General features: G+C 43.2%; 1 protein-coding gene across 2 annotated transcripts in view; it reads right to left on the bottom strand.

The window, feature by feature from the left end:
* Positions 1–12,531, bottom strand: part of Piwil4 (piwi like RNA-mediated gene silencing 4) — a 42,449-nt gene that overhangs the window by 12,669 nt on the left and 17,249 nt on the right. Inside the window, exons 9-12 of one of the 2 annotated variants that reach the window (XM_040735264.1) lie at positions 5,247–5,337; positions 4,203–4,320; positions 3,130–3,241; positions 1,051–1,235 (exon numbers count right to left, since the gene is read on the bottom strand). In XM_040735264.1, the coding sequence (XP_040591198.1) occupies positions 1,051–1,235; positions 3,130–3,241; positions 4,203–4,320; positions 5,247–5,337 (506 nt within the window). Of the gene's footprint in view, positions 1–1,050; positions 1,236–3,129; positions 3,242–4,202; positions 4,321–5,246; positions 5,371–12,531 lie in introns of both variants that reach the window. The other variant, XM_021235252.2, reaches the window with a different exon arrangement.

Genomic DNA, 12,531 nt, shown 5'->3' on the forward strand with positions numbered 1-12,531 from the left:
TTGTTTGTTCGTTTTGTCAGAAAGCTGTCCTAACACTAGTCTTACTGTAACTTTTTGAAGCCTAAGATCTCTGAAGTCACCCAGGAAGTGCAATATTTACTTTTTGATATCATGCTTGCTAACGAGTTTTACAAATATCAGACCTGAAAGGTTAAAGTAGAGAAGGCGCCACGTGGACTTAGGTGTTCCCAACTGAGGGAATAAGTCTTGCCTATAAAACAAACTTTCACAAAGCCAGTAAAATGTATCTTAGCATTCTTTAATTTTTTAATTATTTATTATGTATGTAGTATCCTCCCTGCGTGTATGCCTACAGGCCAGAAGAGGGCACCAGATCCCACTGCAGATGGCTGTGAGCCACCATGTGGTTGCTGGGAATTGAACTCAGGACCTCTGGAAGAGCAGCCAGTGCTCTTAACCTCTGAGCCATCTCTTCAGTCCAATATTTTAGCATTCTTAAAGATTTACATATCTTTGTTTCCTGTGTATGAGTGTTCTGTCTGCATGCGTGTCTCTGTACGGCATGTGTGCCAGGTGCCTTTAAGAAAAGGCTGTCAGATCCCCTGGAACTTGAGTTACACACAGTTGTGAGCTGCTGTATGAGTGCTGGGAATTGAGCCTGGCCCCAATGCTCTGAACTGCTGAGCCATCTTCAGCCCTTAAAGTTTAGTTTTATAAAGCAATTAAGTAGATATAAAATCCAGCTTCTTGTGACTACTTTTGCCATGTTAGGAAATGCTGCTGATGCCTGAAGAGGTGGCTCAGAAGTCAAGAGTCCATCTTTTTCTTGCAGAGGACTGAAGCTCACTTCCTAACACTTACACTGGGTGATTCAAAACCACTTCTAACCCCAGGTCTGACACCTCTGCCTTCCATGGACACTCACATTCCTGTGCCCATACCCACACACAGACATATAGACACACACATAATTTTATAAAATAAATCTAAAAAAGAAATACTACTACAATGAATGTTTTGCAGCTATGCCAGGCATTATTTCTAACTTCCGAACAAATTAATACATGGAAAAAGTCACTGTATTCTCACATTTTTGGGTAGCCCACGTTAAATCCCATGGGACCTCCAACTCTCCTCAAGCAGCTCAGGAGGGCTTCGATCAAGTTCTCAGCCCTGTTGCAGCATACGATCAACCATCTATTCAAAGGCTGAGAGCTCAAAACTTTGCAAGCTCGCATATCCTTGGACCAATCAGCAGCAGATGCGGGCTGACACTGGGAAAAACCAAGATCATGAGAGGACCGAAAGAAGTTATTCAGAGAGTAGTTTAAGAACGCTTGTCACAGCCCGGTGTTGGTGGTGCACACCTTTAATCCCAGCACTAGGGAGGCAGAGGCAGGCAGATCTCTGTGAGTTCGAGGCCAGCCTGGTCTACAAAGTGAGTTCCAGGACAACCTCCAAAGCCACAGAGAAACCCTGTCTCTAAAAACAAAGAACAAACAACAAAAGAAAGAATGTTTGTCATTCAACTAGAAGACACAGACCCGAAGGACACATGGGTTTCCTGGTAGTAGAGGCTTTGGGAGTCACTCAAGGTCTGATGGGTCCTGTGCAGGCAACCCTAGATGAGACACACAGCTAGTGTCTGACTGAAAAAGAGATCTCGGGGTTCCCTTCCACTTCTGTTTGTCATGTTACATGGACATTCAGGCATGCAGGCTGTCAGCTTTGGACTTCTCGCTTAAACCATTCAAAAGAATGACTATTGACACTCTAAGTTCGCCATGCTATGGTGGATTAGGCCTGCAGGAAGGAGACTGTTTCAGTGAGAAACAGCTACACAGAGGAGCAGAGATGAGGTCAATAGTGGTTTCATGTGTGTATTTGTGTACATGCCTGTGTGTGTGTTCAAAGGTCAGAACCCACAGATTCGGAGCCCCAGGGAGCCCCCTGCCTCCCACAGGTAACTTACAGCTGTAATTGCTTCACCTAGCTTCTATGGGTGTTGGAGACGTGAACTCAGGTTCAACTGAACCATCACCCCAGGGCCAAGGCCACCAAGGTTACAGAAGCAATGTGATGCTTCTCTCAGTTTTTACAAACTGAAAAATGGTAGCAGAGAGGTGCCGAGAGCCAAACAGCAACAAGGACAGGTTTAGAACGCCAGAGGCTTTGTCACAGCCGAGGGACTTTCTACCAGGGACTGAGTTCCAGCCACTGCCAAGTGCTTCAGGTATATGGATGGGGTGCAGCTCCAGGAGACCTGGACACACAGATGGAAAGGGAAGGCTGAGGCTGACCCCTCTAAGTGGTCACACTGGGAACCGTGTTCATCCCAGTGTTCAGAGAGCCCCGCTCAATTACCTCAATGCTGCCATCATCCTATGGAAACCATGGTCCAGGGCAAAGTACCCACAGACCTTTAGTTCACTTGGTCCCAGGGTCCCTCTTGACCCAGAAAAGCATGGGTCAAGAGGCTAATAACACAGCCATCTGTAATCAAGAGGTCTCTACATTTTGTTTTTTTGTTTTTGTTTTACAAGACAGGGTTTCACTGTATAGTTTTTGGAGGCTGTCGGTCCAGCCCAGCCTCAAACTCACAGAGATCCACCTGCCTCTGCCTCCCGAGTGCTGGGATTAAAGGCGTGTGCCACCAACGCCCGGCTGCCTTTGTGTATTAGTTAGGTTATTTTGTATTCAGTTACGGTCTCTACGTTTTGATGCCCATTTCATGTCTGCAACCGAAGCCTGGATGAAGGGTGACTTCTCTCTTCACGCCACAGCTCACTTCTAAGCAAGCACCGTGTCTCCAGGTGAGGTCTGTATGAATCGCTGACCTTCTATGTGGAACTGGACAATGCTAGCTATTAAAGTCACCCATATCAGCTAGAATTGACAGGGGTGATCATGCTTGCTTGTTTGTTTTTAGTTGCCTAGTGTGACAGCTGGTCATAGGCAGTCTTGCAATGGTTTGAAACAGCAATTACAAAATACCTGAACCATGCCTACTGGATGACGCTAAGTTCACACAACTAAACTGACACCAAAGAGAAAATCAAAAGAAACTCAAAGTCTCAGGACCAAGACAGGGCAGGACTATGGTCTAACACATGTGACAGCCACACATTCAAGCAAACACTTTCAAATGAAAAGAGAAGGAGCACTCACTGTGTGGTCCAACAGCAGTATTTTTTCAGAAGGAACTACCCGGCCAGTTAGGGATATCTGGCTTCCAAATTGCAGTCCCCAGGTCTCAAGCTCAATTCGAGCCACTTGGTTTCTGTAAACACAGTCATTTTCAGTCACTTCAGTGTATGCCTGCTGAAGGTTTTCAAAAATCACAGATACAACAGTAACTTACAGAATTATCCAGGGGGTGATTTTCTATCTTTAGGGTTTCTGGCTCCTATTTCTCATGATATACATCAAATGCATGTAAATATATTTATTTTTGGCAGCTCAAAATAATCATGTCAACCCACTGTGCCCGCCAAGAACAGGAAGGGAGGGGAGGATCGCAGTGGGGTGCAGGGTCCCTAGGCAAACCCAGTCTCCCTGTATCTGCTCTTCAGTAACAGGTGACCTTGAGCAGACTGTCACATTTTTTTCAAATGCCTTGCCTCCTGAAAAGCAAGATGCAGATACTGTATCATACACTTGTAAAGATTAAAAATGGCAAGACTTGAAAGTGCTCACCACAGCGCTGCCTGCTGCTGCCAATGAAGGTAAGATACCATCCTAGAACGCACTATTTACCAAAGGGATTATTTGGAGTTGGTATATGCAGATTTCTCTTGGGAACATTTGAATGTGTTGGCTATGGAGAAGATGGGAAATGATAAAGGATAAGGAGATGCAAATTCAGCTGTATCTTCTAGAGGAGACAAGGCCGCAGCACCTATGAACTCACTGTGGGGTGGCTACCTGCACTTAGACTGGGCCATCGGTGTGGACAGGGGAGGGGCTCCTCCTCCTGGAGCTTAGGGCAGTCAACAGCTGCTGGAGGGGGGGGAAGCATATTCCTCAGGGGCACAGACACTGGTACAATGTCCCTAATCAAATAAATAGCACCCCCCATCTTTTGTAGGTAACCCAAATTAAATGCAACGGGGCACTAAAAATATATTACCCATGCATGTATTTTGAGTATATGAAATTTAGCTTCGGAAGATTCATAGGCTACACTTGTTGGGAGGAGGGCTGAGGAGGCTAGCCTTATCAACAGGACAGGCGGCCCGTACCTCTGGATGTCATCCACAAGCCGCACCAGTTGCTGCTGCCGTCCCACAGGACTGAGCCGCGTTTCTTCAGCCACCGCCTTCATCAGGTGGAAATCCGAGGTTGCCTGGCTACACAGGCCTGTGAGAGGCAAGCAAAAGCAACATGAAGAATAGCATGGGGAGAGCGGCTGGCACTGCTTAGGCAGGATTCCCACTCAAAGTAATAAGACGCACCACCCGCGGAGCGCTGCAGAGTAGATGTGCAAGCCCGGGAGTCATTGACAGCCTCTAATAGTTGAGTGTGGTGACACACGCCTACAATCCTAGCATTCGGGAGTTTTGGGCCAGCCTGGGCTACAAAGCCAGTTCAAGGTCAGTCTAGGTTATATGACTAGACTGTCTCGTCTGTCTCTCTCTCTCTCTCTCTCAGGAAGTTTTAGGCTGGAGGGATGACTCAGCTGTTAAGACCACGTGCTGCTCTTCCACAGGACCCCAGGATGGATTCTCAGCAGCTCATAACTGTATGTAGCTTCAATCCCAGGGGATCCAATACCCTTTCTGACCTCATTGGGCACCAGAAACATGCGTGACACACACAGCCAAAACACTTATACACATAAAATAATAAAATAACTAAAGTTCGGGAGACAGAGAGATAGCCCAACAGTTAGGAGCACCGGCTCAGGCAGACACTCAGGCAGGCTCTACTACACAGTAGAAGCTGATGCATGAAGAAACTAAGGGTCATTCTGGTCTCACTCTAATAAAATAACTCAGCTAAAAAAAGTCCCACAATTTCCTTCACTAGTAAACTTCAAAACAGCAGCAACAACAACAACAAAAAAAAAGCAGCTTGGCCTCTGGGAGTGGCCAGAGTCTGGTCTGACATCAAGTTTACACGTTGAATGCATGGCAGGAAAGAGGTTCCAGAGGGCACCTCACCCTCCCATTTGGCCCAGCTATTGTTTAGGCCACTTAAAGGGCCCCTTGTCCCGAGTTGTGTGAACACTTTGGCATTCAGGTAACGTAAGCGGAGGCCAGTGGTGCTCCTGACATAAGCCTCACCTGTGAGAAAGCAGAGCTCCGGGATCAGGTGGACCATCTGAGGCTCCGCGTTATCCTTTCTCTTCCTTTTCAACAGACTAACAAGCACGGGCTGATTTAGGTCAGACAAAGTGATATTGTATTGCTATAAAATACAAGATTAATGAGGGGACAGCAAATGCGGACACACAGCAGAGGGGCATTCTCCGTTACAGGCAACACACAAACCCCCAATGAGTCACTCGGTAAATCTCTTACTGCTCCTCACAGCCTTCTTCCCGGGACTCATCTTTCCCACCTCTAACTACCTTTTACGTTGAATTGTGTTTTAATTTAATGCAGTGAGTTATATGTACGTGTGTGTCCGTGTGTGTGTAAATGCACTTACGCCATGAGACAACTGTGTAGTCCATTGTCTCCTTCCATTATGTGAACCCCGCTTCCTCTGGGTCTCCTCCAGATTCAAGACAGCCTTCAGCTGTCTGTATACACATTATGATTGAAGCATATGCTCCATGGTACTAGCCTTCTAAATTCACCTTAACGTTGTTTACCCACTGATGGGGAAGTCCTGTGTGTATGTCAATAAAGCACTGTTGGCCAATAGGGAAGCAAGATAGGTGGGACTAGGAGTCCAGGAGGATTCTGGGAAGGAGAAACACAGGGAGTCAAGATGTAACCGCCATAGGGGTAAGAAGTCCGGAACTTTGCTCCAGTAAGAGAAATACTTGGATTAACAATTATGGGATAAATACTTAAGTCAGAGCTAGCCAGTAAGAAACAAGCAAGGCCAACAGCTTCATAATTAATACAGTGTCTTGTGTGTTATTTGGGGACTACAACACAGCAGAGCCCAGGTGACTGGTGGGGGAAAAAACCAAAGCGGCAGACAAGGAAAAGGCTTCTTTCTACAAATGGTAATCAGGAGTGGGATCATGAATTTCCACATAGAATGACAAAAGCTTTAAAGGAATTTTAGAAACAAAAGAACGGAGAAAAGCATGGGTTCTTGGTAGCAGCATTTTTCTCAGGTGGGCTCTGTTTTGCTAGCAACAAGCAGAGACTCATGCGGCTCGCTTAAGGGAGTCTTCCTGACTCAGCATAAGAAAACAAAAACAAACACACAAAAAAAGCCCAGCAAGGTTCTTTTACGAGGCTTTTACATACAGCTGGAAGTGGCAGTGACCACATCTCCAAGCTAATAGCTTTTGCTGGATGTCAGCATAGACTGAGACAGTGAACTGGTATCACACTTATGCCCGCCATCTTAGAAAAACTGCAGTTTAAACAGCGGCTGTTTTAAGAGATATGACACGTGGCCAGAAAAACAAAGATTTACAGTAAAGTCACAGAGAGTCTGGATACTGTATGCTATTATGTTTTTCAGTTTTTTGATTGCTAAGGAAGGAACAACTACTAAAGTACACTTGATTATAAATGCCGCTGAATTAATTTAACTTATGTCTTTTGAAAATGCCTTGACTTCAAAATTAAAGTATAAGGATATGTTACTTGGGAAAAGAGTTTTTGTTTATGTTTCTACAGGAAATGGAAAGCTATGGATTCCTTCCAGGCTTCTGTGGTTTGATGAACCAAGACCCCCGGAAGCAATGGCCCAAGTGATTCAACATCTAAAACAGCTAAGATGATACAGCTTTACAAACCACAAAAATAAGGACTTATACTGGTTTCTGAGTTTTGTCATGATCCCTATGGTATGAACAGCCTCCAGCACAAAGCAGCTTGGAATGAGCGACATCCAAATCCCCATATTGTTTATAAATCTTTGTTTTCATTTGAATGGGGTTGTTTATAATTGGTTAATGATCACACCAATCTCTTTTTAAAGGGAAAAGGGGATTATGGTATGGAAACGAGTACTTTGTTTTGGTATGGTTTTTCATTTATTGATATAAAATTTAAGGTCAATTTTATGATGTGTATATTTCTCCTCTTGATTAAGTATTGTATTTATACTAATCTTTTAAAATGTCATGCATAATTAAATACAAACTATAGATAGTTACTTATATTATTCAGAATTTATAGTTAGGTAAGTTAGGTTTTCTAGATATACAGAAATATATTTGAGATAGATAGACAGTCTTCAAACCTTTCAAAGACCTTCAGAAAATAGCATTTAAAATGGTTTAGGGTTTCTCTTAACAATGAGAAATGTCTGCTCCTGGCATCACCAATTACGTCTGAGAGGAAGATGGGCAACGAAGAAACTCGTTATGGAGTTTGCTTTCAACATGGCAAGATTAGCCATTTGGGCAAGAAATGCTTTTGCCTGGACTGTTTGACTGTTTATAAACTGGGCATACAGGACCCACAGAAAAGTGACTGTTGAACGCAAATAGTCCTTCAAGGTTCCTGCTTCATGGAAGAGTCTACGAGACTTTCTGCAGAATGACTGACAGACTGCTGATGCAGATGGACAGTTTGAAATTTTCTGCATGTTCCAGACACACTGTGGCCTATGGGCTGAAGATGGATGCCCCAACATTACAGAGAAACTTCAGGTGACTGTCCAGGCAGCAAGATGTCTCTGTCAATCCTAGTGTTTATATATTATCCTTCTGTGGTCTTTGATAGAGTTGAAGGCAGATAGTTATAATTATAGTTTTCCTTAGTTATGATAAAAGGTAAGGTACATATAGAACTTTGGACTCACAAGGATGGGATGGATGATATTTTCTTTAAATCTTGCTAAATGTTGATAGACAAAATATTGTAACTGTGTTCTTACTTGATAACTGTTCTGTTAAATGTAATTTGACTTTGTTACAGTTAAGACTTTTCTTTTTGTTTAAACAGAAAAGAGGAGATGTTGGGGAAGTCCTGTATATATGTCAATAAAGCACTGTTGGCCAATAGGGAAGCAAGATAGGTGGGACTAGGAGTCCAGGAGGACTCTGGGTAGGAGAAACACAGGGAGTCAAGATGTAACCGCCATAGGGGTAAGAAGCCCAGACCCTTTTCTCCGTTAAGAGAAATACTTAGATTAACAATTATGGGATAAATACTTAAGTCAGAGCTAGCAAGTAAGAAACAAGCAAGGCCAACAGCTTCATAATTAATACAGCATCTTGTGTGTTATTTGGGGACTACAACGCGGCAGAACCCAGGCGACTGGTGGGGAAAAGCCAATGTTGCTGGCAAGGAAAAGGCTTCTCTCTACAACCCACAAGTTGCAGGCAAAGGTTATACTGTACTCAGCTTCCCAAAAGAGCAAAATGGTTTTTGATACCTGGATGGTAGGGAAGTAGAAGCAGTTTAGCACTGACAAGGGGGAATTTGATACCCAGCTCTTCTGTTCATTTGTCTTATATAAAATTAGTATGCCAGCAGTTTGCAGGTGAACTACTCACACAGTGTGTGATCACACTCCTCTCCATACCCTTCCTAAACTTGAATTTCACCTTGCCAAAGTTCATTTCCAAAGGCAAATCATAACTAATATTAACTTCCAGTATGGCTAATGACAGGACTAGAATTATAAAATTATAGTCTACAAATTACCTAGGAATTATATTTTACTACCCATCATAATTATAATTAAGGGCATAATATGCAAACCTTCTCTAGTCCTATAAGGGCTTTTATTCTTTGAAATAAAAACCAGTTCAGGAATAGGGGATTAGAGTTTGGAGCACAGCAAATGCTGAGGGAAAATACTCAGAGAGGCCTTTATCAAGAGTCTCTACAGGACTTCACTGATTCAGTATAGGTGGCTGGAACATGGTCTTCCTCCCGGGAACTAAGGTGGACACAGAAACAGAAGAGAAACAGTCCTTGACTTTTCTGGTAACGACATCTGCGTAGCAACGCTGCACACAGGAAGGACCACATCCGTGGGGACAGACCCTGCATGGCCCCTCATAATGAAACTGCAAAGCATCAGATGAGTTCCTGAGGGCTCCACAGTCGCAGAGCTGCGACTTGACCCCTCACTCTGTGCCACACCAGAGCGTGCTGGGCTTGAGCTGGTAAGTCAAGACAACGTCATGAAGGAGGCAGAGTCCAAGAATAGAGGACAGTCAAGAGCAATGGAATCCTACAGAACAGCTCTGCCTAACCCGGGCTACTTCAGGAAGAAGGTCTTCTACTCATGACTCAAAGACAAGCATTCCTGAAGTGGCTGTCCAAAGGTAGATTTTTTTACCTTCTCCCTGGACCCAATTTTCTAAGAATTTTCAAATATTTTCCATAAGGTAATGTTTTTCACTTTGAAAATTAAATAGAAATTTAGTATGCATTTGCTACTTCAGAAAGTAGGACGTTTTGAAATCAGACATAATTTTGTTTCCTTTCCTTCCTAACTAAACAGAGCATGCCACAAAAAAAAAAAAAAAAAAAGGACTGGGTCTTTTTATGGTGCCCGTTTTAGAAAATGATAGATCCTAAAATACATTTGTTCAAATAAGAACCAATTCACTGATGTGGTGCAGAAGCCCAACCATTTAACAAAGTACGGGTTTGGAGAGAGAGCATCAGTACAGGTTGGGAAGGGGGTGGGGGAGGGAAAGAGAGAAACATCGGCCAAATGAGAGGCCCCAGAAGCTGAGAGAGGGAGGGAGAGAAGGAGGGAGGGGGGAAGGAGGGAGGGACACACACACACAGAGAGAGAGAGAGAGAGAGAGAGAGAGAGAGAGAGAGAGAGAGAGAGAGAGAGAGAGAACACATCGGTGTTTGAGAGAGAGAGGCCCGGAAGCATCAACACCAGTAGCTTCCAGAAATTATTTAAAGAAGTGCCTCTGGGAATGCCAGGAGACAGTGTCCTGGCTACACCAGGAGACAGCATCAGGACTGTGGGAGGCCCAGGCCACCGCTATGAGACAGCATCAACACCGTGCTTGAAAACTGAAATAGAGGCAATAAAGAAAACACAAATTGAGGGAATTCCTGAAATGGAAAACCTGGGTAAATGGTCAGGAACTACAGATGCAAGCACACACAACAGAATATAAGGGATGGAATAGAGAATCTCAGGCAATGAAGAACGACAGAGAAAATGGATTCATCAGTCAAAGAAAATGTTAAACCCAACAAATTCTCAACACAAAATATCCAGGAAATCTGGGACACCATGAAAAGACAGAACCTAAGAATAATAGGAATACAAGAAGGAGAAGTCCAGCACAAAGGCACGGAACATGTATTCAATGAAGTCAAAGAAGAAAACTTTCCCAGCCAAAAAAAAAAATGGCATACCTATGAAAGTACAAGAAGATAACAAAACACCAAAAAGGCCCCTCACCACATAATAATCAAAACACTAAAAACATTTAAAACATACAGAATAAACAAAGAATATTAAGAACTGCAAAGGAAAAAGGCCAAGTAACATTTAAGGCAGACCTATCAGAATTGCACACAACTTCTCAATGCAAACTGAAAGCCAGAAGGTCCTGGTTAGGTGTTATGAACACACTAAGAGACCACGGATGCTAGCTCAGACTACTATATCCAGATTTCTATTATCATAGATGGTGAAAACAAGATATCCCATGAGAAAACCAGATTTAAACAATACCTATCTACAAATCTAGCCCTACAGAAAGTTCTAGAAGGAAAACTCCAACCCAAGGAAGTTAGTTACAACCACAAAAACACAGGCAATAAATAATCCCACACTAACAAATCCCTAAGAAGAGAAACATACACACACACACACACACACACACACACACACACACACACACACACAATACCACCACCACCACCAAAAACAAAAATAACAGGAACTAGCAATCACTGGTCATTATTATCCCTTAATATCAATGGACTCAATTAGCATATAAAAAGACACAGACTAACAGATTGGATACGAAAACAGAATCCATCCTTCTGCTGCATACAAGAAACACACCTCAACTACAAAGACTTATTACCTCAGAATAAAGGGTTGGGAAAAGTTTTTTGATCAAATGGACCTACAAAACAAACTGGTGTAGCTATCCTAATATCTAACAAAATAGACTTCAAACTAAAATCAGTCAAAAGAGATGAAGAAGGTCATATTTGTCACAGGAAAACAGTCCATCAAGGTGAAGTCTCAATTCTGAACATCTATGCCCCAAATACAAGGGCACCCTCATTTGTAAAAGAAACATTACTAAAGATTAAATCATACATAAAGACCCACACACTAATAGTGGGAGACTTCAACATGCCACTCTCACCACTGGACAGGTCTGCCAGACAGGAACTTAACAGAAATATAAAGGAGCTAACAGATTTTATGACTCAAATGGGCCTAACAGACATCTATAGAATATTCTACCCAAACATAAAAGAATATACCTTTTCTCAGCACCCCACAGAATCTTCTCTAAAAATCAATGACATACTTAGTAACAAAGCAAGCCTCAACAAACAAAAATTTTGAAATAACCCCTTGTATCTTATCAGATCACCATGCTTTACAGTTAGAAGTCAGCAACAACACTAGTTGCAGAAAGCCCACAATCTCATGAAAATTGTGGAGCAGGGGGAACAGTTCTCCATGGCTGATGGGAGTACAAACCTGTACAGCCACTTTGGAAACCAGTATTGTGGTTTCTTAGAAAACTGGAAACCAGTCTACTTCAAGATCCAGCAATTTCACTCTTAGACATATACCCAAAGGATGCACATTCATACCACAAGGACATTTGTTCCACTATGTTCATAGCAGCATAATTCGTAATTGCAGAACCTGGAATCAACCTAGATGCCCCTCAACCAAAGAATGGATAAGGAAAATATGGTACATCTGCACAATGGAGTACTATTCAGTGGTTAAAAAAATAACATCTTGAAATTTGCAGGCATATGGAAGGAACTAGAAAAAGGCATCCTGAATGAGGTAACCACCCAGAAAGACAAACGTAGTATGTTCTCATTCATAAGTTGACACTAGGATGTTAGACATAGAGCAAAGGATAACCAGCCTACAGGTCTGAAGCCCAGAGAACCCAGGTAACAAAGAGGGCCCTAGGATCTGCCTAGGAAGGGGAGAAAGACAAGCTCTTCTGAGTAAATTGGGAGTAGGGGGAAGGGGAGGGGGGAAGAGGAGATGAGAGGAGGGAAAGGGAGTTGGAAAAAATGTATAGCTTAATAAAAAAAGTGGCAGAAAAAAAACCAAAGTACAGTTTTAATGCACATACTCAGAGCGCACATTATACCCAAGACACCTTACAAGCTGCTGTGCAAGCCGGGCATTGGTGGCGCACGCCTTTAATCCCAGCACTCGGGAGGCAGAGGCAGGCGGATCTCTGTGAGTTCCAGGCCAGCCTGGTCTACAGAGCGAGTTCCAGGA

Source organism: Mesocricetus auratus, unplaced genomic scaffold (assembly GCF_017639785.1).
Source record: "Mesocricetus auratus isolate SY011 unplaced genomic scaffold, BCM_Maur_2.0 Super-Scaffold_100044, whole genome shotgun sequence".
NCBI classification, from domain to species: Eukaryota; Metazoa; Chordata; class Mammalia; order Rodentia; family Cricetidae; genus Mesocricetus; species Mesocricetus auratus.